This window comes from Parasteatoda tepidariorum, chromosome 8, assembly GCF_982258835.1.
Source record: "Parasteatoda tepidariorum strain Cologne lab strain chromosome 8, Ptep-v5.0, whole genome shotgun sequence".
Classification (NCBI taxonomy): Eukaryota; Metazoa; Arthropoda; class Arachnida; order Araneae; family Theridiidae; genus Parasteatoda; species Parasteatoda tepidariorum.
The window spans coordinates 91,832,226-91,858,294 of record NC_141762.1 but is presented as its reverse complement, the minus strand read 5'-3'; the positions used below and the strand labels follow the sequence as shown (position 1 = coordinate 91,858,294).

General features: G+C 30.3%; 2 protein-coding genes across 4 annotated transcripts in view; both read right to left on the bottom strand.

The window, feature by feature from the left end:
* LOC107438976 (uncharacterized) overlaps positions 1-5,619 on the bottom strand; it is a 73,507-nt gene extending 67,888 nt beyond the window's left edge. Inside the window, exons 1-3 of one of the 3 annotated variants that reach the window (XM_043046103.3) lie at positions 5,484-5,619; positions 4,508-4,613; positions 2,882-3,072 (exon numbers count right to left, since the gene is read on the bottom strand). In XM_043046103.3, the coding sequence (XP_042902037.2) occupies positions 2,882-3,072; positions 4,508-4,532 (216 nt within the window). In that variant the 5' untranslated portion in view covers positions 4,533-4,613; positions 5,484-5,619. Of the gene's footprint in view, positions 1-2,881; positions 3,073-4,507; positions 4,614-5,320; positions 5,370-5,483 lie in introns of those variants that run through there. The other 2 variants (XM_016051410.4, XM_016051411.4) reach the window with 2 other exon arrangements.
* A 2,611-nt stretch (positions 5,620-8,230) lies between these two features.
* LOC107438975 (uncharacterized) lies at positions 8,231-13,587 on the bottom strand. Its single transcript, XM_016051408.4, has one exon. The coding sequence runs from the start codon at positions 13,286-13,288 to the stop codon at positions 10,202-10,204; it is 3,087 nt and encodes a 1,028-aa protein (XP_015906894.3). The 5' UTR covers positions 13,289-13,587; the 3' UTR covers positions 8,231-10,201.
* Between the last annotated feature and the right edge of the window lie 12,482 nt (positions 13,588-26,069).

Below are 26,069 nucleotides of genomic sequence, written 5' to 3'. Positions count from 1 at the left end.
ACCTTTTAAGTACTTTTTAGGCACTATATCAGGGGGTCTGTCCAGGTTTTTCTGAAAGGTACCTATTTTGTGAAAATTTTGACATAATTTGTGAAAAATTAAAAATTATATTAAAAAGTCAACACAAAAACATGGTAAAAGTATAGATTTATCGTTTCTTAAGGGATACAAAAATAAAATTTTAAGAAGTATTTTGTGAAACCACCGTTTTTCCTAAAGTTGAATTTGTGAAACCACCATTTTACCTAAAATTGAATTTGTGAAGGTACCGCTAAACGGTAGTAAATTCGGCCTGGACAGACCCCTGTATATACATTATCAAAATGCAAAATAGTTTTCAAAGACTTTACATAATCATGATAAATAACTAGTTACTGACATAGAACTCTTTTCTTGATTATATTAGCCACCATAAAAAGATCCAGAGATTTTTCAGTTCGATTTCAGAAGGGGGAAAATGAAGCCTGAAATTCATAACATCTTGCAAAATGCAGCAGAGTTGCACATGAGAGTGCAAGAAATCTCATTTTTGAAAAGGGAAAATTAAGCACTTTTTAAAAAAGCTATGCACCATGTTATTTATTTTATTGGGAGCAGGAAAACAAAAAAAAAAAAAAAGAATTTTTCTTTAAATCCCAGAATTACTTAAGTTAGTCATATTTCTTTGATACATATGTCTAAATTTCATTATTTTTGATTGCATGAAGAAAAAAAAAAGCATTTTAAAAATTCATTCTAAGAATATAAAAAAATTATCTAATTAGAGCTTTGAAAATTATTAATTAAAAATATTTACCTAAATATTTTTTTTAAAGCTAAGTACAAAACCAAATTCTGACAAAAAAATTTCTAATCCAGCAATTGAACATATAATTATATATAACTGTTTTATTTAAAAAATATAGTCATATACATCTGTATTTACTGGTGATCACACTCAATAATAGTTTTGTATGTAGGACTCTTCACAAAAGTAAAACACCAGCAGGCTGTCATACCATTAAAGAAGAAAGTAAAAACTTAGGCAGAAATATAATCAACAGTCTTTTTCCAATTACCTCCAAAAAATAAAATAAAAAAGTTATATTTAAGTGTTCTGAACTCCAAACAAAGCTAAAATTACAAAGTATTTATACTACCATACCATAAGGATTCATAATGTCCATAAGTACAATCAGACAGTTTAAATATTTAAAAAAAATATCAAACTTTTTTAAAACCGTCCATTAGGTAATATTTTTTGCTTTGAAGATAATCATTGAAATCAGTAAATAATTCTCATTATAAGGGCACTTTTATGAGTGCATATAAATGTTGACATTTTGCATCATTTTTAGTGATGTAACGAATAGTGATGGGGCCGAATATTCGGCCAAATACCGAATATTCGCTTTTTAAAAATTTCTCTTTTGATTGTAATTAAAGTAATTTTCAAATTTTAAATAAAATAAATATTAACAAAATTGCTTTTTTAATCTTTGCATACTTAAAAAAATTTTAACAACTTGATTTATTTTTTGTAATAATTTAAATATCTTGAAGGCAATATGGCTTTTATAAATCTAAATAATTAATAATAGCATATTTTAGTTATAGTTATACTTGTAATTTATATGCTATTTTATTTAAGATAAGAACTCATTACTTACTACTGTTAAATGTATTCTTAACTTTCTTTTATGTCAGAAAAATTATTAAAACTCAGAAAATTAAGAACTTTTTAAAAAGTTTCACTTTTGAAATTTTAATTTTGTAATTAAATAATTTTCAAATTTTAAATTAAAAATGAATTAAATATTAACAAATTTGCTTTTTAAACTTTCTATATTTTAAAAAAAATTTAACAACTTGATGCATTTTTTGTAATACTTTAAATATCTTGATGCCAACAATAAGGCTTTCACAAATCTAAATAATTAATAATAGCAGCATAATTAATAATAACATATACTTCATTATTCGGTCGAATAACTTCAGTATTCGGCTAGGCCGAATATTCGGCAAAAGGGCTGAATACCGAATAGTGGCCGAATATTCGTTACATCCCTAATCATTTTCACAATTAGCATAAAAGTGCTTATGCTTAAAATAACCAAAACATAAGCTCACAGTCATGAATAGCAGTTAAAAACTCACAAAATTTATAAAAATAGCAATTTACGAAGGCTGTTTATTAAGTAAGTCCCGTTTGAAAATAAAACCAAACAAAAGAACATTTTCGTGAAGCAAATTTATATTTTGATTCTACATACGCTTCTCTTTTTTTCAAAATAATTTCCAAGGATGCTTAAACACTTATCATAACTAACAACTAGATTAACTTCATAATAACTTGCTGTCACGACTGATAACCAAGAAGTCACGACCGTTTTCACATCTTCGTTCTACTGGTTGCAGCCAAAATTATGTGTGGAACAATATGGGCTATATTAAGGGGTGGTCCAAAACTTCTCTGCCAAAAAGAGTTCAATAAAGCTCGGGACTGAGCTGTAGCTCATTGAAATTGAGTAAAAAAAATTTCATGTCAGCATGCCACTAGGAAGCTTCGTAAACTGCCAGTGAATGTATCTAGTAGACATGCTTTTTACCGACTAAGAACACATCACTGACCGTACCTGAAACGCAGCAGACCATTTGTTAAACTTGAACATTTTAAAGATAGAGAACTGACAGCACAGTTGTTCCCAAAGAATGTCAGGACGCCATACAAGCACCCGTTATGATACAAACATCACATATTAATGTAAGCAACAAAACAGCTCTTACTTAAAAAACAGTATTCAATAAATTTTTTTACTTCAAGCAGCATTAGTCTAAAAAAAAAAGGTCTAAAATTTAAGATAATACACAAATACACATTAATAATCAATAGAATACATACTCTGCAGGTATTTATTAAACCATCATCCATCAAATAATCATAATTCGAACTGAGTGCATCCCAAAATTCATCTCTAGAGCTGGCACTGTATCTTAAAAGACTTTCCTTGTCCATAAGGGGAGAGTTTTCAACAGAGGAAAAAGCAGAACGGACTTTTTTCTCAATTTTACCTCCTTCCATTATGTGACCGTCTACAGAAAAATAAATTTATAACATTAGAAAATAAACGACACAATAAACGTATTTTGACATTATACAAGTTAATCACATGCATCGTTGTAATTAATTCCTTTAATTAATTTCCTATTAAAATTAATAAGTAAATTAATTTCCTTTTATTTCAATTTTAAAAGCACAGAAAAAATTAGATCTAATAAAAAAATTTCCGTAAATACTTAATATTTTCAAAGCATTATTTATTTTCAAATTTTTACGTCATTTAAAAACAGGTGTGCTTGGATCTCAACACTACTATCCCTAAGATTATCCTTATTTGGGAAATTTTGTTTGGTCATTCAAAATACAGTACAGAACCCGTTATCCAGAAATCAGAAAACCGGAACAAAATTCGATAAATTTTCCCGTCATTTAAAAAAAAAAAATAATTTTTTTTTTCCTCATAAGATTTTTCTTTTTTTTGAAAGATGTTTACCTTACCATCATTTTGGAAATAATCATTAGTGTATTACTCCATCTTTTTTTCTTCTTTTTAAGATTATTTCCACAAAAAAATTTTTTTTAGTTGGGTTTAACAATAAATTAACGGCTTTTTGTAGCGATTCAGAAAACCGGAAAAATCAGTTATCCGGCATGGCGATGGTCCCGATCATTCTGGATAATCGGTTCTTTACTGTATTTATAAAATTTTACTTCGCTCTTTAAAAAAAATAATAACGCACAAATGAGACAATATTAAATTAATATTGGACAATATTACATTTTTATTTAACCTTTCTTTAAAACGATTTTAAAAATGCACAAATATGATGTCATACATCCATTTTTAATGTCTGCAAGTTTAAAATGCTTTTAGCGCCCTTGATGATTATAGTTGGCACAAACATTACACAGTCACAATAAGTTTTCGGATGGGTGGAGAGCTTAGCAGAAGAGTTCACTTCTTATAGTTGAAGAAACTTGAAGAGTGAAAAATATGAGTGTATTTCGTTTGGCAAAAATTCCAAACAGCATAACATTCCAATTCTTTTGTTCACTGTGATCGAAAGCTCTTTATATAAGTTAGATTATATTATTCTTTTCTTTTCTACAATATACTAAATAAGCTATATTCACTTCCCAGATTTTCCCTTTGTCTTTCGCTTCTACTTCCTTGCGTTAATACATAAGTACCTAATAAAATAAACTCTACCAGTTCGCCTTAGGCCCCCGCTAACTTGTTGTTAGTAAATAAATTTAAAAATTATATCACTCAACTATGAAGCTCACATTTATACAAATTCATGCTAATATGGATTAACTTATTTGATACTATTCCTCATATATCAGAAAAATTCTGACTAAAATAATTTAAAAATACTACCAGTTATATTTAGTGAAGTTCTTGATGGCCTCTATAATGCAGAACTATTATTAATGCAATAAACTTTTGTTAGAATGCATGCTTACCTAAATCATCCTTTGACAATTCCATTTCTATATAAAAAGTGACAAATGATAAAAATCAATTCTGGATGAACCTGGCATCTCAGATGTAGATCTCAATACAGGAACTCTATACAACAATTTATAATAAATATTACCCTTAATAATTTATATATTAAATATTTACAATTGGGTGTATTTCATGTTTTGACAATTTTTAATTTTCATACAAAACAATAGAAAAATCACTTAAAAGTGAGATTTTAATATAAGAATTCAAGATTGAAATCACAGGAAAATGAGGCGACAAATCCAAGATACGTAATTCTGTATTCTAAACCTTTGTTTTATGAAATATATTTATACGAGGACAATTTTATATAATGCGTGTGAAAGTTTTTAAAAGATCTTTGATTAAATAAAATATTCAGAAATATATACGCTGAACGTTTATTTCTTTAAATATAACAATAATGAATTGGTTTTAACACTACAAATAGTGGTTTTTAATTACAATAAAAAAACACTTCTGTTATTAATTCGTGAATAGCAGGAAATTACATTTTTTAAATTTAATATTTGAAAAACTGCCTGATGAACAATTAATTTTTCCTTCTTATTTTAAAAATAATTATTAACAATCTTTATTTTTAAAGATATTAATAATTTATTTATCTTATGACAAGCTCCAATGGTGAGACAAATTTAAATTTGTTGAATAATAATGCTCATTATGAAAATATTTTACATAATAATTTTAATCTGATAATATTACAGACATAAAAAAATTCTTTTAAATTTTAACGAATGTTTAAAAATGAAACAAAAAAAAATTACGGTATGTTTTGTTTGTCTGTGTTAATATCATAACAATACAATAATTTTTAACATGAAAAATAGTTTAATAGGAAAGACACAGTAGGAAAAAAGAATGTTGTAACGAAAATAAAATATAATTTACAATTTATTAAAAATTAAATAAAAACAATTAATTTATTACTTTATTACTTCAGTGAGCCAGGAACGTTTTTAATTTTTTTTTTTTTTCCACAACGGAAACATTATTTATCGCTGCCATTAATCATAAAATTTACGAAGAAAAACTCAAAAATCGTAATAGCAGCAGTAGCCGGGAAACTTTATGAAGCATTCTCACTGCATAAGTTTGGCAATGTCTAATTGATTCATCTCGAGCAGTACCTCTAATGGACCATTCTCGCTGATAGCGATCGGATCTCGAATTGTCATACTCCCCAATTCACGGACCCACGACATGGAAATTTCCATCTCTGAAGAGTCACGGATAGAGTGGATTATTGGCGATCGCAACACTCGAATACACCATCTGGGGAGATACCGTTTTCATGCATTTAGCCCTTCTCCCTTCCCTCTCCTCCTCTTTTTAGTTGTATAGGAATGTACTACGACATTTTCCCTTTTCTTAATATTTTTCCTTTTTATTTAATAAAAATATTTTTTAAAATTTGCGTGATACTTTTCTTTAGAACTATGTTTAACGTAGTTTGAAGTTCCATATAGTTTTCCAAATTAAAAGATTTTAATCTATATGAAAATCAAGAAAGAAACTAATGTACTTCCTTCCTCTATGACTTTCCGCACGCTAATGGGGAAAGCATGTGAAGTGTTGCCATAGGTGAAGAGCTCTGCTCTACGCCACCTGCAGCCCATTTCGATCGCCAATATTTTAAAGACATTTTTTATGGGGGAAAAGCATTAAAAATAATTTGTCCGGTTAAAAACACAAAAGGGTATCACTCCGAGCAAAAGAATACATTAATCTTTCACAGACGATAGTAATATTTTATTTCCTTTTTTTCGTCAGTTATTTTAATAAACTACTTTAAAAGTGATAGTTATCTTAGATTAATTTGTTATAAAATATTGGGAAGGGGATTGTTAAATTTTCTCCAATTTCTAATTAGTAGTAGGCGATAAATTTCTAATAATTAATGTGTATGCTTTATAAGAGAAATTTATTTTAAAATAATGAAAAACAGCATTTTCACAGTCTTTAGAGAACAAATCAATAATCTATTTCATTCTTTCTATCTTTTTTTATGATTAATTTTGATTATCTGCTTTCTACAATCAAGGAAAGTATAATGATACAGCTAAAATATTAATATTCTGAAAATTAGATTTTTTTCATTGTCTATAATAAATTATTTACAAAGGAAGAAAACCATAATCAGAATTCTTATTTTTTTATTTCATTCATTGAAGGAAGTAAAAAAAAAAAAACTGATGGCTTTTACGCGAAACTAAGACATTTAATAAAAAGTATAGGTTTTATAAAACATGTAGAAATTTGTAATAAATTTTTAAAATCCTATCAAAAATAAAACGATTGCACATTGAAAGCTGTGAACCCAAATATGTTAATTATTTAGTGCAGACGATATTTTAAGTTACGAATTTAGACACAAAAAGTAGTTTCTCTGAGAAAACACGATTTTTTTTATGTATTCGGATTATTAAGGAGATATGGTCCCATATAGGGGGGAGGGGATATGGTCCCAATAGTTTGGTCAGGAGAGCGGTCCTACGTTTGATCCCTTAAATGTTAATTTTACCCTTTGCAGATTTCTTCACTTCTTAAGCCAATTGACACATTATTGACACAATTACACATTTAAAAAATTCGTTTAGTTCGAGATAATGCGATGCAAAATACAACTTTTAGTAAATATTCATTATTTTTTATTTAATAATCGCGAAAAAAAAAATGAATTATAGGGTGTACAATTTTTATATCATTTTATCAAATGTAATTTTGCAGGACAAACTACAACATTTGAACGAAATCGGTTTAATAGTTTCTGAGAATTCAAACTTTATATATACATTCTTTTTTTCAATTTTTAAAATTTGATTTTTCAGGAACAATTCGCTCCAATTTTGTACATTTCAATACATAAAATTATATTCTATAAAATGATGTAAAAATTTTATAACTTACAATTCAAAATGTTTTTGGCTATAATTTTTTATTAGTAAATTTATAAATGGTACATTTTTTTTTAACAATGTAATTTTAGGTGAAAAAAAGAATTCAAAATTTAAAACTTTTGCAATAAATAAAAATTTTGAAATTTTATTATTTAGATTCTACAGAGCAGATTTTGTTTTCATAATAAAATTATGTAACAATTTAAATGTTTTATAAATTAAAAATAATTGAACGAAATAATAAAAAGAATATATAATCTTAAAAATTATATTTCCCACGAAATAACTTTTAACTAAACAAGTTCTACATTCTTTGCATAATTTTTTTGTTTATTTTATACAATATATAGTTCCAAAGGTACAGTGCATTTAGTAAAGATTTAAATTAACTTTTAAAAGTGGTTTAAACATTCGAAGGAGCGCCTTTGTCTAGGGTCTCTATTAGAGAGTTCGATTTTTTTTGAAAATTATTTCTCTTAAAAACGCTAAAATTAAGAAAATGTAATTTTATATCATATTGATGAAATAAAAAAGAAGGCAGTAGTCTTCCCTATTTTTAAAGCACTGCACAAAAAGTTTCATATAAATCAAACAAAAGAATAGAATTAGAAAATAAGATTTAAAAAACTTTTAGAGAATTAAACACTGACTTCTTTTAATCTAATTTTGACTACATAAAAATTATACCATTATGAAATTTGAAGGAAATAAAAAAACTTACTTGCTTTTTGGAGTGAAATTAAAAATCAGATTTTTTTTAATAATACAAGTGAAAAATCTGTGGTCCTAAGCCAGTGTTTCCCAAAGTGTGGTACGCGTACCCCCAGGGGTACGGGAACAGTTTAGAGGGGGTACGCGTTCTTATGCGAAATATCTTGCAACAAACGAAAATTTCAAAATATTTTATTTAAAAACAAAGCTACCCATAAAAATTTAAGATTAAGTATTTTTCTATTCGCTATTTTTTGCAGAGTTGACAGCTAATAATTAGTGGTGTCAACAGCCAGTTGTGATTTTTAATTTTTGTGCAATTTTTTTATTGTAAAAAATACATTTATTTTTTATTAGTGGTACACAGCGTTACGAAAATTTTAGAAAGGGTACACAAAAGTCATAAGTTTGGGATACACTGTATATCTAAAATAGAGTTGCGTAAAGCAATCCATTTTCCTGTGGACACCACAAAAGAATATATTAAGGGATCTCGCTATGATCTGTTTAAATGCTAAAAATCTATGATCTGTTAAAAAAGTTTAGCCCCTTTTGCCTCTTTTTTTTAAAAAAAATAATCTTATTTTGAGATATAATACTCATGTGTTCTGATTTCAGTGTTAATTTTGTTCATCTGTATGCAGTGAGATTAACAGAATTCATAGTAGTACTTTCTTAAAATGTGGTTATTTTATCTTTTCTTTTAGCATTTAAAACTTTAATCTCAAAACTTCCAACATTAGACAGAAAAAAAAGGGCTTTTTATTTTATATTTCAGGGAAATTCTTTGAAAATAGATATTTTCAATTGTTACCTCCTTTTCAGGCTTTAATCTGCTATCCAAAAGGACCAGGCATTAATCCACTAAAGACTTATTGATAAATAAAAGGTCATTCCATTATATAAATCAGTGTCTCCAAAACTTATGACTTTTGTGTACCCGTTCTAAATTTTTCGTAATGCTATGTAACACTAATAAAAAAATGAATGTATTTTTTACTATAAAAATATTGCACAAAAGTTAAAAATCACAACTGGCTGTGGACAGCACTCTGCAAAAAATAGCCTATAGAAAAATAAGTAATTGCAAATTTTCATGGCTAGCTTTGCTTTTAAATAAAAATTTTTTAAATTTTTGTTTGTTGCAAGATATGTTGCAAAAGAACCCGTACCCCTGAGAGTACATGTACCACACTTTGGGAAACACTGATCGAAATATATATTTATTGCTAATCACACAGATTGCCAAAAAATTAACATTTTAAAATTGTGAAAGAAAAAGGAAATATAAAAACAAATTGTTCCAACCATTAGATATTTCATAAGAATATACATGATACATATTAATATACAATGATATATGATATTGTAAAATATAGTATTTGCAATACCAATAAGTACATAGTTAAATTCTGTTAATTCCAAAATTTAAAAATAATAATTCCTCAGACATTGAGAAATTTTTCATTTACAAGTAGTCGATAGTTTACATGCCTGTTTTGCCATTCTTATGCCATAATTGATAATTAATGCAATTTTTCACGGATATTGTACACAATTTATCTTATGTCGAAAGCTGTTATATGGTGAATTGTTTGTTTACTTGCCAACCAGAGTAAACAAAGTTTTTTACGAGACAGACGGAGTTTAAAACTAAACTTTTAATAAAAAGTAATTCAAATAATGTATTAAAAAAAAGAGTACCTAGAGATTGGTTTTTTTGAAAGCATGATTTTTTAAATTTTTTTTTGCTGAGAAAATTGCATAATAATTTCTTCTTTAACAACAACCAGGTTATGATTTCATCTTTTAAGACCAGTAGCAATGCTGTACACAGTATTATGAAAAATATGAGTATATGAGGAATTGAACCTCCCATCAGATTATGGTAGGCAAAGATTGAACCCACTACACAAACTGAGTCACAAGTGTTTAGAATACTTGAATTGTGTGGAATTTAAGAATGTACTGAAAGTATGAATGCAGTCAGAGAAAATGTCAAAATCTAAAATTCAATGCCTTACGAGAAGAGAAATGTCACAAATGTATTTGATCTACGTGTTCAAGCATACTATCTTTCACAGCATAACCTTTTTTGCAATATCGGCACATATATTTATAGTGCACTTTTTCGTGATCTCGAAGTTTTTTTACAGTATGAAAACTAGATTCACATCTTGGATATTTGCAGGGATAACGCTCAATTTCTGGGTGATAAGATTTCATATGAAAAATGTAACTTTGATATTGTTTAAATCTTTCCTCACAAATGACGCACTTCTGCACTACTGAAGAATGTACTAAACGTATATGATTAGTAAGTTGGAGATCTGTCTTAAATGAAGTCCCACATTTCTTACAGGTGGCTCTTTTTACTTCTTCTTTCGAGGCATTCAAACGCCTATTTCCTTGCAAATAGTTGTTTACACTTGAATCACTATCACTAGAGTTACTTTTCGTAGTAAGAGATTCGTCTTCATCTACAATTTCACGCATACTTACATCAGAATTTTCTTCTGAGTCTGAGCCTGCAAACTTACGCTTACTTTTAGTCAAATCTTTCTTCTTCTGCACTTTTTTGTTTTCTTTATCTAAAGCATTGGCCTTTTTACTTTTCTCTGCAAGAGATTTGTGTTTACCCTTAGTTTCACGTGCACTTACATTAGCATTTTCATCGTCACTTTCGACGGCAGTTGTTAATTTACGCTTATTTTTAGCTAAGACTTCCTCCTTTTCCTGTACTTTACTGTTGTCTTTCTCTATAGCATCTTCATCTGAAACACTGGCTTCCTTACCTTTCTTTGTAAGAGATTTGTGTTCACCTCTAGTTTCACGTGCACTTGCATCAGCATTTTCATCGTCACTTTCGCCGGTAGTTGTTAATTTACGCTTATTTTCAGCTAAGACTTCCTTCTTTTCCTGTACTTTACTGTCGTCTTTCTCTAGAGCATCTTCATCTGAAACATTGGCTTTTTTACTTTTCTCTGTAAGAGATTTGTGTTTACCTCTAGTTTCACGTGCACCTGCATTTTCATCATCACTTTCGACGGCAGTTGCTAATTTACGCTTATTTTTAGCTAAGACTTCTTTCTTTTCCTGTACTATACTGTTGTCCTTCTCTATAGCATCTTCATCTGAAACATTGGCTTTTTTACTTTTTGCTGTAAGAGATTTGTGTTTATCTTCAGTTTCAGACATACTTACATCAGAATTTTCATCTGATGATCCCCTATCTGCATAATTTACACGTTTTAAGGATCTTTTAGATTTAGGCTTTGATTTTTTCCTGTCTCTAAGCTGACGTGATTTTTTCCTGTCTCTAAGCTGACGTATACTTACATTAGAATTATCTTCACTTTCAGAGTTCCTGCCTTTAGTCTCACGCATAGCTATGTCAGAATTATCTTCACTTTCGGAGTCAGAATAATCTTCACTTTTGGAGTCGGAATAATCTTCACTTTCGGATTCAGAATAATCTTCACTTTTGGAGTCAGAATAATCTTCCCTTTCGGAGTCTGAAGTTGTTAACTTACGCTTACTTCTTTGTAGGGCTCCTTTCTTTTTATGCACATTTCTCTTATCTTTCTCTATAGCATCGTTATCTGAAGCATTGGCTTTTTTACTTTTTCCTGTTAGAGATTTGTGCTTGTTTTCAGTTTCACTCATGCTTTCATCAGAATTTCCCTCTGATGTTTCCTTATCTGCATAATTTACCCTTTTTAAAGATCTTTTAGATTTAGGCTTTGATTTTTTCCTGTCTCTAAGCTGACGTACACTTACATCAGAATTATCTTCACTTTCGGAGTCTGAAGTTGTTAACTTACGCTTATTTTTTTTTAGGGTTTCTTTCTTTTTCTGTACCATTCTCTTCTCTTTCTCTATAGCATCGTCATCTGAAGCATTGGCTTTTTTACTTTTTGCTGTTAGAGATTTGTGTTTGTTTTCAGTTTCACTCATGCTTTCATCAGAATTTTCCTCTGATGTTTCCCTATCTGCATAGTTTCCACTTTTTATGGAGCTTATAGATTTAGGTTTTGACGATTTTTTCCTGTCTTTAGTCTGACGTACTCTTACATCAGAATTATCTTCACTTTCAGAGTCTGAAGTTGTTAACTTACGCTTACTTTTTTTTAGGGATTCTTTCTTTTTCTGTACCTTTCTCTTATCTTTCTCTATAGCATCGTCATATGAAGCATTGGCTTTTTTACTTTTTGCTGTTAGAGATTTGTGTTTGTTTTCAGTTTCACTCATGCTTTCATCAGAATTTCCCTCTGATGTTTCCTTATCTGCATAATTTACCCTTTTTAAAGATCTTTTAGATTTAGGCTTTGATTTTTTCCTGTCTCTAAGCTGACGTACACTTACATCAGAATTATCTTCACTTTCGGAGTCTGAAGTTAACTTACGCTTATTTTTTTTTAGGGTTTCTTTCTTTTTCTGTACCGTTCTCTTATCTTTCTCTATAGCATCGTCATCTGAAGCATTGGCTTTTTTACTTTTTTCTGTTAGAGATTTGTGTTTGTTTTCAGTTTCACTCATGCTTTCATCAGAATTTTCCTCTGATGTTTCTCTATCTGCATAATTTCCACTTTTTAAGGATCTTTTAGATTTAGTCTTTGACAATTTTTTCCTGTCTTTAGTCTGACGTACACTTACATCAGAATTATCTTCACTTTCGGAGTCTGAAGTTGTTAACTTACGCTTACTTTTTTTTAGGGCTTCTTTCTTTTTCTGTACCTTTCTCTTATCTTTCTCTATAGCATCGTCATCTGAAGCATTGGTTTTTTTACTTTTTGCTGTTAGAGATTTGTGTTTGTTTTCAGTTTCACTCATGCTTTCATCAGAATTTTCCTCTGATGTTTCCCTATCTGCATAGTTTCCACTTTTTATGGAGTTTATAGATTTAGGCTTTGACGATTTTTTCCTGTCTTTAGTCTGACGTATACTTACGTCAGAATTATCTTCATTTTCGGAGTCTGAAGTTGATAACTTACGCTTATTTTTTCTTGGGGCTTCTTTCATTTTCTGTGCCTTACTGTTATTTTCCTCTATAGCATCATTGTCTGAAACATTGGCTTTATTTTTCTTAGTAAGAGTTTTTTGTTTGCTTTTAGTTTTACCCATACTAATGTCAGAATTTTAATCTTTCACTAAAACCTTCCTTCTGATATCTTCTTCAACGGAATCTTCATCTGATTCCCTATCTGCATAATTTACAATTTTGGGGATCCCACAATTTTAAATTAACTTCTAGACTTAGGTTTCTCAGACGAAGATTTGGAAGCCATATTGTTCCTTCCAAATCGATGACTTTAAACAATAATTAAAAAAACTGTAAAGCTTTATACGTTGAAAGAAGTTTGCATTAGTCTCTTTTTGTTTATTTACAAGTGTTTAAAGTGTGACAAGCACTGTGTGTTAGCTTATAGCTCTGTGCTTCCATTAATGAAGCTTATGGTTGAGGCTAGATAGCTAGCATAATTTTGCAGTAAAAATTAGTTGTTGTTAATTTACGTCGCACTAGAGCTGCACAATGGGCTATTGGCGACGGTCTGGGAAACATCCCGGAGGATGATCCGAAGACATGCCATCACAATTTTGATCCTCCGCAGAGGGGATGGCACCCCCGCTTGATCGAGGAGTTTCCTTGTCATCAGGATTGGTTCAAAATTACAAATCTACGCAGTTGACTATTAGTAGTCGTCAACCCAAAATTGGGTCAGCTGTTTAACGATGGTTATGAAATAAAAAATTCTAAACTGAAAAGAGGAGGAGATGGAAGGGTTAAAAGCATGGAACCCGTCTTCTCCCCAGAAGACGTATACGAGCGTTGCGATTGCGAATATCAGTAAATGCTGGATTCATAAAAAATATGAAGGATAGTAAAAGTTCTTTACGAGCATTCTGGAATGAGGGACATTCCAGCAGGAGGATCGTTCATATACTATTCTCGATCGTTCGTGTAGGAAAATAAATTCTCCTGGGAGTTCTCTTTTTCTCTTAGGTTTTCCTTTTCCCTCGACAGCAATTAGAGGTGCGTGAACTGCACGCAGAATGATGGCAGCATGTTTTAGTTTTCATTTTGCTGAAAAAACAGATAATTAGAGTAGGAGACATTAATAGCATAAAAATAACATTTTAAATGCATTTGTTTAGTTGATTAAAACAATGTAATGAGCATTTTTAATGAGTTTTTCAAAAGATCTATAAAATTCAACTAATACGTTTAATATGCAAGGAAAACTACATAAAAAATGAAAAAAATTATATCTGAAGGTATATTTTGATATTTGTATTACAAAACAACAATAAGCTACTCAAAAGAATAGGGTATACTTTGTGCTATTCAGACTAAGGCAAAAAAAAGCAGAAATAAAAATACAAAACTGGACATGCTGTAGTTTCAGTTCTATGGATGGTGTTGTTTCCGGTGCATTTTAAAGCCATTTGTCTCACAACGTCATCATTATTGTGGTTAGAGATTCTTGCAAACGTGGTATTTGATTACTTATTACTTTTGTTTACAATGCTAACAATACTTGTGTTCACAATTCTAAAAATGCTAACACTAACGTAAGATGGTGCACAGCTTGCCACAAGAACACACAGTAATAAGCAAATGGTAAGAGGACAAATCAGGACTGCCAAAAAAAGCTAGTTATTCAAAATCTAGCAACCATGTCACCTTTTTTTTTAAACAATATATCTATAAATAACGAAAACGAATTTTCACTTCAGACTCATCAGAATTACTTAATAACATTAATATCTTATGAAATACGGCAGATTTGAGCTCAGAAATGATCTAATTTACTTCTTTTATTGAAAACAAAATTATCTATTTAAAAATATCGCCTCGCAGAATAAGCTGTAGTAAGCAGTTGCAAACTTTCTAACCGGAACTAGAGCAGGTATGGAGCTCGAGATTGTTATTGTTTACATTTATATTGAAAACACCATCCATAAACAAAAATTCTTCTCAGTGTCTAAACAACAAATGAATATCAAATTATGATAGAGATAAGTACAGCGTTGAAAACAATTTAAGGGAGAAACGGTGTTTTTTTTTAAATGTATAAAATTAGTAACGCCTATGGATGGTGTTTTCTACACTAGGGAACGCTGCAAGCTCGGGACTGCCTAAATTTCCGGGTTACTGCTTCAGTTGTATTTTAAGGCCATTTGGCATCATTGTGTTTTGAGATTCTAGCAAACAATGTATTTGATTACTTATTACTTATGTTTACAATGCTAATAATACTTGTGTTTACAATACTAAAAGTTTTAACACTAACGTAAGATGGTGCACAGCTTGCAACACGAACAAACAGTAATAAACAAATGGAAAGAGGCCAAATCAAGACTGCCAAAAAAGCGAGTTATTCAAAATCTAGCAACCATGTCACCTTTTTTAATAATAAATAACAAAATAACTAAAACACATTTTCACTCCAAACTACTCAGAATTACATAATAACATTAATATCTTATGAAAGACGGCAGATTTGAGCTCAGAAATTATCTAATTTATTTCTTTTACTGAAAACAAAATTATCCGTTTGAAAACATCGCCTATCAGAATAACATGTAGTAAGCATCAGCAAACTTTTTAATCGGAACTAGAGTAGGTTCCGAGCTCGAGATTGTTATTGTTTACATTTTTATTGAAAACACCATCCATACTAAAATAAGGCATCAATTGATAGCTAAGTTCTTTTCAGACAGCTCTGGCTTACAATTGCCTGTGACGTCGTTAGGGAGTGGTGCTGTGATCACTGAGTGTAGAGAAACCTTATTTGCTCGTCCAAACATGCAGAATAAGGACATTTTGAAACCTCGTAGCTTAGCCCGTTCCTTTTTTTTTTAATTATTTTCACTTACACCTTGCTTTTTGAATTCCTTATGCATTACTCGTTTCCTTGCACATCATTAGTATGGAAAGTTTTTATCGACTAGAGTCTAGGTGTCCCCAAACTTTTTGTACCTAAGAGTAAATACCAGAATATCGGTCAAATGACGGGCACCATTTATTTTTTCAAGATAACTTTATAGTTGGTAGACAGTTATAATACGCACTACATATATTTGCTCAAAAAAATTTAATTGTAAAAATTAATTTAACATATGAATATAATTAGCATTAATATTCTTGTGTAAAATAAATGATTTCTAAATTGCTTGCGAAACAAACGAAATATAAAAATTATTTGTAAAATATATGAAATAACGTCAATGTGATTTTTGGCATAGCGTTTCACTGGCCAGCGCTTCATAATTGGGAGAATATGATGAAATTTCTGCTCACAAGCAATCGTCAAGGGTATTCATCTGTAAATCGTGATCTGTATTTTGATTTTATGATATTCATTGTCGAAAACAATGATTCACACAAGTATGTGGAACCAAAAAACGACTTTATTTTTTATGCTGCTCTTCTTAAGAAAAATTTATTTCTGTTAACTATATTCCAGAATTTCTCATCTGATATAATAGTTTCGAGGATATTGTCGTTCCGAAGATCCAAATTTCTATCTCTAGTTCTTCTCGCCTTACTTGAAGAAATTCTGAAGTGTATGTTGCTATTTCGGTTACGTTTATTTGGTAGGTAAAAGGATTTACAAAAAAGGTGACCATAGAAAAGGTGTTAAATTGTTGAAAGCGCCTTTCAAACTGATCTTGAAACAATTGGAGGTTGTTAACAAATGTTGAAGTCAATTTCACTGTCACCTATCATTGTTTTCGTGTCTGGAAAATGCACAAGAGACTTCATTTGCAAATGTGATATCCCCAAAACTAGCTTAGCTCTGTACGAGTTTATAGCCCCAATCATTCTTGCTACATGTTTGTCCTTTCCCTGCTACCATTTCCCAAGTTTAAATTGTTTAGTTTTTCTATTATGTCTGTTACGAAAGACGAATCTGCTAGCCAAAGAGGATCTCTCAGCTCTAAAAATATTTGATTTTTGGCTACAAGATAATTTTTTATTTCTTCGATTAAATGTATAAATTTATCAAGTACTTTACCTTCACTGAGGCAGCATACTTCAGTATGTAAAATGAGGTCAGCATCATCAGGATTTTGTAACAGAGCGTTAAAAAGTCCATGTTGCAAAGGAGCTGCTCGAATTAAGTTGACTATTTTGGTAATAATTTTCATTACGTATCCAAATGGTAGTACTTGACCGCACAAAACTTAGCTGGTGGATAATGCAGTGATACGACATGAAATCTGGAAATGACCCATCTTTTTTACAGAGAGCACTAAAACCATTCACGTTTCCCGCCATTGTTGGTGCTCCATCAGTGGTTATCGTAAGACAGTTTCTGGAGAAGCAAATTTATTAGACTTGCATATGTTATAAATGTTTTACAAATATCCTCACCAGTTGTCCGTCCTTTCATGGGCAATATTTTTAGTAGCTCTTCATCAATAAATACCATTCTCACCATAACTGTGCTGTGTCTGCTATATATGTGTACTCGTCAAATTGTAGTGAGTGAGTTTGTTTGTGAGTGAATTTGTGAAAGCATGCAATGTGTTGCCATAGATAGAGAGTTCTGCTGTACGCCACCTGTTGCCCATTTCGATCTCCAATACTTGTCTTTGACAGAGTATGATTGAGGATGGGTTTTCTTCATTGATGAGTCGCTATTCAGTCTGGACAGCGACTTGAGACTTTCTCATCTGGAGAGTTGATATCGTACCTCTAACATTGTCAGAAAGGACCAACATGGCGGAAGTGTCTGATAGTCTGGGCAGGCATCATGGCAGATGGGCATACCGACTTCGTGTTTAATAGAGGTACGCTAATAGGTCAACTGTATGGGGATAAGATCTTTGCACCCTATGTGAAACTTTTCCACGAAGCATGCGAACCGAATTCCGTCATTATGGACAGTAACGCCTGTCCACACAAGGCTCAGTTTGTGAATGAATACCACCAGTGGAACATTAAGCTATTGGAGTGCAAGAGTGTGTACGATTGCTATAGGGATTGTTATGGACCCTGTTAAATAGTATAAAACGCCAATTAGAATGTTGTGCAGCTGTTAGAGACGATCATGTACACACGGACATACGATATAATTTTAATTTTATTTTATCCGTCGTTGAACAGCCAATTCAATTCTGGGTTTACGACTACTAATGTTCAACTCCGTAGCCTTGTAGTTTTGAACCTATTCAGAAGACAAGGAAACTCCTGGACCAGTACCCCCAGAGGTTTAGATTTGTTATGGGAACATGGAGGACTTTGCGACTCGACAGATTTAACGTGCATCAGTCACCATTTACTACACGGGGAGTCTTCGGCCAGCGGGGGTCGAGCACACGAACTCTTGGACATGGGCCCAGTGCCCTACCAACCAGGCTATCCCGGCCTTTGACATACGGTATTATTTTTATGTTATAACCGTCGTTGAACAGCCGATCCAATTTCATGGGCTTACGACTACTGATGTTCAACTCTGTAGCCTTGTAATTTTGAACCAATCTAGAAGACAAGGAAACTCCTGGATCAGTACCTCCAGAGGTATTGATTTGTTATGGGAACATGGAGGACTTTGCGACTCGATAGATTTAACGTGCATCAGTCACCATTTACGACACTGGGAGAATTCGATCAGCGGGAATCGAACCCACGAACTCTTGGACATGGGCCCAGTGCCCTACCAACCAGGCTATCCCGGCCTTTGACATACGGTATTAGACATCTTTTTCACTGACTGATAAGGAGTCGGTCAGCTGCTGTGCTGGACAAGTGATCAGTTTTCTTATTTAGTGTGTAAGTTGTGCCCATTTTTATTTTCTTTGTTAGTTTTCTTATAGCAAAAGAAAAAAAATTGTTCCTTCAATTGATTTGACCATTGCATTTGAAGCTCTATTTGGGGGTATAATTATAAGACAACTGTTTGAAGAATCGAATAGTTTTCACCTCAATTAAGAACTTTTAATATTGTTGATTCTATTTGCAGAAAATTAATCTCGCAATCCACCCAACTGCTTGATTCGAAGTTTAACAATCTGTTACCGTATTTATCTGAAAAAAAAAGTATCCAAGGTGATTAGATTTAAACTAAATTTGATTTAAAGTCGTTTTTATTGTAAAAAAAACAAAATTTAACTAACCTTAAAGACCCTATTGTAGATATTAATAGCTCGGGTATTTATCGAATTTTATATTAATGTGTTCTTGCGCATATTGGATAAACTATACGCAACCTTACACTTTGACTCAAGGAACACGAAAGATATGTAAAAAATCAGGGCATTAACCAATCTTCCATAGCTCTATATAGTTGGAATTCTAATCACAGGTCTAAAATAATTCAATAGTGCTCTTCATCTACTGAACTCGATTCTTGAGGGTAATTCCATATTTTTTTAAAATTTTTATATAGTTAATGATCTTAACAGTATTTCACTGTCATGTTTGGAAGTATATTCTAATTTAATCTGTTGCACCCTGGGGTTCCAAACCAAATCCCCTTACACCTATTTCTTGTCCCCTTTTCGGTTTTATTCTCTTGTTAAAACTTGTTCTTTTGTTCTTTGGCAGCGAGGAAAATTCTTATACCGAAACTATAGTATGTCCAGTTCCGTACTCAATCAACTTCACGTTAATTAGCATTCTAACTTCTGTGGAGAAACTTAGCTCAACTTCAACACGCCATTTTGCATATAAATGATCAGCTGGAGCCGATGTCATAGATCGATGTGGGTATCCATGATCTTCTTCTTGAAGTGTAAGTATCCAATTGAAGAGGAAAAACTTCTTTTCACAGCCTCAACTAAAATTTCCCGAATCCAGGATAAACTTTTATGTATTTAAACAGAAGAAAAGATAAAAAAAGAAAAGACTTATCACGGATAATTTTTGTTTTTTGATTCATTTAAATAAACTATTTAAATAGTGTACTAATAAAGATTGAACTTTGACTGTAGTGGAGTATAAATGAGACAACGTATAAACGGTGATTTTAAAATTTTGTATTTTAAACTATATTAACAATAACTCATTATAAAGAAACACACATTATGTTGCTTATATATTTTCGATTGGAGATGTGCTAGCCAGAGGCTTACTGCTATATATTATTTGACTATTATCATTCAATGAATTGCCGTAATATAGTGGTTGCTTATGGCAATACGTTGTTTACATCATTTTACTTTGAAATGAGACGTATTTCAATGGCTTGTTACTAGTAACTGGTTGATGATTGATCAATTTTCATTTGGCATTTAAGTGAAGTGACGTCAGCACTACAAATATCCCTATAAAGAAAAATATATTGTCTTTATTTTTCATTTGAACAATATTAACTTTTAATTTGAATAACATTCAATTCGAATTTCTTAAATAGAGGTTTAAAAGCGTAAACAGAGGGATCTTCTTATAGCGCGTTCTTATTACTGTACTGAAGCGCGTTTGATTTGTAAGTTACCTTGGATTGGCCCGAAAATTGATGTACGCCAGGTAATAATATTATACTGGATAATTTAAAGTTTATAATTAATAAGGTTGATATTTAGTAACACAATTTTAATGATTTTAGAAAATTATTATTAACATTTATTTAAAAAAAAAAGAACACGATTCGCCTGGTTTTCACAGGTTTTTAGCTACGGATTTGCAGATGGTAATTAAAAATTTAGTTAACAAAGAAATTTTTTAGTAAATTTATTAATAATAATAACATACAATTAACTCAATGATTTTATTAACTTTGTTACATTTGTTGGGTATCCATTGTTTTTTTAAAATCAAATTTTGAAAGAGTTTTCTATTTGTTTTTTGGATAAATAAACATTATTACATATTCTCTTAATTCTATTCATTTGATTAAAAATGATATTTAAATAATTGCTTTTAGAATCATTGGAATGTTAAGTAATTAGTTTATTTATATTAAAATTAAAATCATTTCTCTTATCGTATAAATCAATGATGCAAATATTTTCTTCTTTTTTAATACTTAAATCCAAGAAATTAATATTATCATCATGATTGCGAAGTAAGATTAATTCCTCGGGGTAAATATTATTGAACAAAATTATGTAATTTTGAAAATTAAAAATAATTAAATCATCAATCATTTTTGCGGACATAATCGTGTTAGCTGATGACCAGATTACTGTTCTTCATTATTTTTTTCAGGCTTTTTAATAGCTTTTTTTTTTTTTTTTAAAAATTGTTTTTTTTTTTTTTTTTAAATATATATTTTTCTAATAATTTTTTTTCTTTTCAATATGATTTTTTTTAGACAAAGAATGTACAAATAAATTTTTCAGTTAAAAAAAAATTCTATATTGAGTATTTTAAAAGGTTAGAACAAAATAGCCCCATTTTATATTAACATATCTATTATAGAGCTCGCTTGTTTCCCTCTATTGTATCTTTTACAAAAGAGTACAATATTTTAAGATAAAGTTTAGAATAATGAATCCAGAATTTGGCGAAAAACCATAATTTAGAATATCAGTTGAAAGCCAAAACACCTCGTCTAATTATTCAATTATTCACTGCTTTCACTAAATAGTTTGCGTTACGTTTAAATATAACGTTTATAAGAAGTGAAGACTTCTGATATTTTAAATTTTTAGTTCCATGAAATTGTCATGACACTTGAGATTGAATTTATATTTTACATTTCAACGTGTACCAAAAATGTACTTTATTTAATATTTATGAATCTTAGTTTTGTTTGCTAATATTTAATTTGATGAAAATTTTATTAAATACAAAAGAAAGATTAAATTATAAAGTGAACATATGTATGCATATTGCATATATTGGTAGTTCATAGTATGTTCAATCATACATAATTATTAATTAAACTTAATGAGCAATTCTGCATGTTCATTAAAATCTTAAATTATATTCGTGCTTAGAAAATAAATATTTAATTTTTAAAAAAAAATCTGTTTTCATTAATTTTAAATGCGAAATGCATAGTAAAGATAAAAGTGGATAATTATTTGTACATTGTAAAGAATAGAGAATTCATACATTGAAAAATACAAATGAACACACCATGTTCAACAAAAAAACATATTCAATTAAATTAATGAATACAAAACTCGGATTAAAAATTTTAACGCAACATTAAAAATTAACTTCTCGCACTATCGCCAAAAAACTTTGCTGAAAATTTTTTTATAGAGTTTTTAAAACAACCAAAAATAAAATATGAAATTCCGAAGTAATCTAAAAAAATCTTGATTAAAATATTTTATAGAGTTTTTAAAGCAACCAATAATAAAATATGAAATTCTAAAATAGGTTGGGAATAGAGTTGCCATGGTTACCAGAGCAAAATGATTAAATTTAAAATTAAATCCCAATAAAAATCGGAAACTTTGAAATTAAATCTGTGTTAACGTAATAAAAAATCTTGGGGGTTGGTGAGTGAAACAATCAATTGGTGGAGCCCCTCCCTCTACAGTAATTATGCAAAAGATTGTTTGTCTTTCCTGTGTAGAATAATTTTATTTAAACAACGAAGTAATTGATTACTTTTTTCGAAAGCTCGTTACAGACTCTTCTAAATAGTTCAGAAACTGAGGGTCACATTTAGGGCCTGTACATGTGTCAGTGGAGGAAAACAATTATCGAAATATAATTGGCAACAGAGACAATCACATTTAGACAATAATGGCTGTCATTACTAATAGTTGCTCTTGAAGACCGAGCATAATTTATTCCGCTGTGGAAGACATTTCGATGGATTGGCAAATCCGGATGCGAAGTTGAAAGTTGTTGAACCGATCCTCTAAGTTCACGGTCAAGATGCGATATAATGGAAATGGTCGACTCCTACTACAGGAAATTATAATAGCCCGTTGAAGCCATTTTGTGTTTTGTTCTTAAACCATAGAATGAAAATAAAAATCAAGTCGTGATGAATGTGAATAATTATTTCGGCCTTAATACTTCTGATTGACTTTTTAGATAGGAGATGGGTGATATTCTGTGGAACAGGTATTTAAGAAGCGTTCCACTATGGGATCTGTTCTGAAAGTAACGTGCTATTTATTACGAAATGACTGCTTTTTCAATTTCATTTTTAAATCTGTTCCAAATGTCTTGCATCAAGCAGAAATCGTCTGCACTTATAGAAAGCGCCAATCACAGGAATAGTGAGAGAGAAATTGTTTTACCAAACGATTGAAATAAATTTTTTTTTTTTTTTTTAGCGTTACATTAGAAGTCACCCTGTAAATTGCAACTTGATTGTAATAGCATGTAAAAGTATATGAATGCAAGGATCAAATTTATCCCGATGAGACGTTCTTGAAATATTACAATTGTGGGAAACAGGACATATTTATTTAAATGTTTGTAAGATAGATAAAAATTGAAATCCATACTATAAGTTAGTTTTTCATATAAATGTATGCGGACATAATACTAATGGTAAAAATTAAGTCGTTAATATTCTCCAATTAAATGTTCCTTAATGTTCGTCAATTGCAAAATGTTTGCAATATAAAGAATATTTAATGTTTTAGGGCATCTTTTTCTCTAGTATTGTATTTTAATACTTTAAAACTTCATCAAACTTACTTGAAAATAATATTATTATTCTTAAAAAAATATTTTTCAAGAGATTCATCATATTATATGAGTTGCATATTGAAGTAACAAATTTAAATTTTTATTCTTTTTAGTTAGTCACTGGATGTCTCCTAATCTCTGCTCGCCATTGCTTAATTAGTGTGATAAAAAGCTAATATCTGAATTGTTCCGCTCAAATTGTGTTTTATTAACCCCTTAACGATCCGTTAATTTTCAAGAAAACGGTCATAAAAGTGCCTATTTTTTATCCACTCACAAATACGCGTATTTGATTAGTGCTGACATCTAGTTTGAAATAAACTAACTATATATAATTATCCTAAAAATATCCTGGTACTGCCATCTGGCGTGTAAAATGAGAAATAGAATGTTTTCCGGGCAAAGGAAATTAGTTTCATTCTTATTGGCGAGTTACTACTGAGCACTCCAGCCCGGAAATATCACGGGAGCGAGAAATAGAGGGCGAAACCTCACTTCGTCATTTTCACGAGAGTGAAAAGAAAGGGGTTAATGTCTCATCAGTTAAGAATAAGAATAATCGAAAAGAAAGTAAAGTTCAAAGGTTAACAAAGTTTCTCAATATGTCATTGGCAAACGCAATGCAGCAGTTTCTTTGTGAATTTTTTTTTCCTGCATTGGCACCTTAAATGATCAAGCTTCCTCTTGTGGTGGAACACCGATTTCATGAGCAGCTATTTATTTTGAAATTATTTACTATGAAGAATGATATATTTTCATCAGTAATAGTCTTAAAATTAGATTTTATGTTAGGTAGTGAAATTCACAGGTCTGGAGCTGGGGTCATCTGAATTTGTTTTTGGTGTATGTGTTTCCGGGAAAGACCAAAATCAAGAGAATGTCGTCTTTCAACGGTGAATGTCAACAATCACATAGTCGCTTAGGTGAATGTCCGAAATACTTATTATATTCTGTTTGATATTAATTTATTCGTTCATATTATCATATTTATTCGATATTTTAATATCTGCTGAGGAAAGATTAGGAGAAAGAACAGTGTTCGGAGTAACGATTGAATGCATACAGGGGACTTGACCTAAAAAAAACATTGTTGTAGGGCATACCGGACAGTGGCACTTAGCTAGACCTAGTATATATTTCAGACATTTACCAAAGCGACTATGTAATTGTCAAGATTCACCAGTTGAAGTCAACAACCGCCAATTACGGTCATTCACAGTAACATATGCATAAGCTGAAAAGGATAACAAGCTGGATTACAGTTTTAGAAAAGGAACTGTTGTAAAAATTGAAAATGGTTATCAGAATTACATTATTCTTCAAACTTTGTTAAACAATGTAAACAAAATTTTGCAATTTTGTTTTACATTAAAAAATACTGACAGAAAGTTTTATAAATTGTACTTATCCTTTTCATAATTTATTCAATATATTGCTATTGAAAAAAAAAAAAAATAGCTCGATGAATTTTGCTATTTCTTATTTTAATTACCTTTTTTCCGTAAACGATTTTAAATAAATAACCCAAACATAAAATAAACTGTGGATTATTAATTGAATTTCAATTTAAATAATAGCTTTCAAAAATCCTTACTGGTTTAAAAAAAAGAAGTCAAAACCCTTGAAACTCTTTTTGAAAACAGCTGTTCTAAACATTTCGAATATAGTATCTGTTACAAGAAAAATACCAAACACAACTTTCATAATATGTTTTTTTTTCTTACTTTGCAGGTATTGGTAAAATTATTTCAAACCTTTTCTTTTCTCAACAGATATTAGTAACAGATATTTTTGCAAAGGTAACCCGTTCCTCTCTACTTATGAGTAACTTCGTAACTTGTCATGGTAATAACACCTTATCACGAGTTGGCTGCAAAGAAATGAATGCATGCTATTTTTTACCGGATTGTCTATCATTCTAGCAGACATTCGCCGATTTGTAGATAATTATGCTGATTTGAAGATTTGCATGTAGGAATATCATTAAAATTATTCCTGTTTGATCGTGTGTCTTTGTTATATCGACTTTTCCTGGGTGTAAATAGTGGTTCTGGCTTTAACTTAAACTGTTTGAAACAAAGTTATATGCTTGTAATCTGTAAAACATGAAGGGAAGGTATAATTTAGAGCAATAAAATATCTTTTAAATTATCGACTCGGTGTTATGTATTATCTATTATGTACAAGCAATAATCTTTTATAAAAGTTTTATGGCATAAAAAATGGTAAAATTGGTAAATTATATGGAATATCAAACCAGGTAACATTTTTCACTCTTGTAACAGAAATTGAAAGAAAAAAAAAAAAACAATACTATGTTTCATATTTTAATGAGTTCCTTATTAT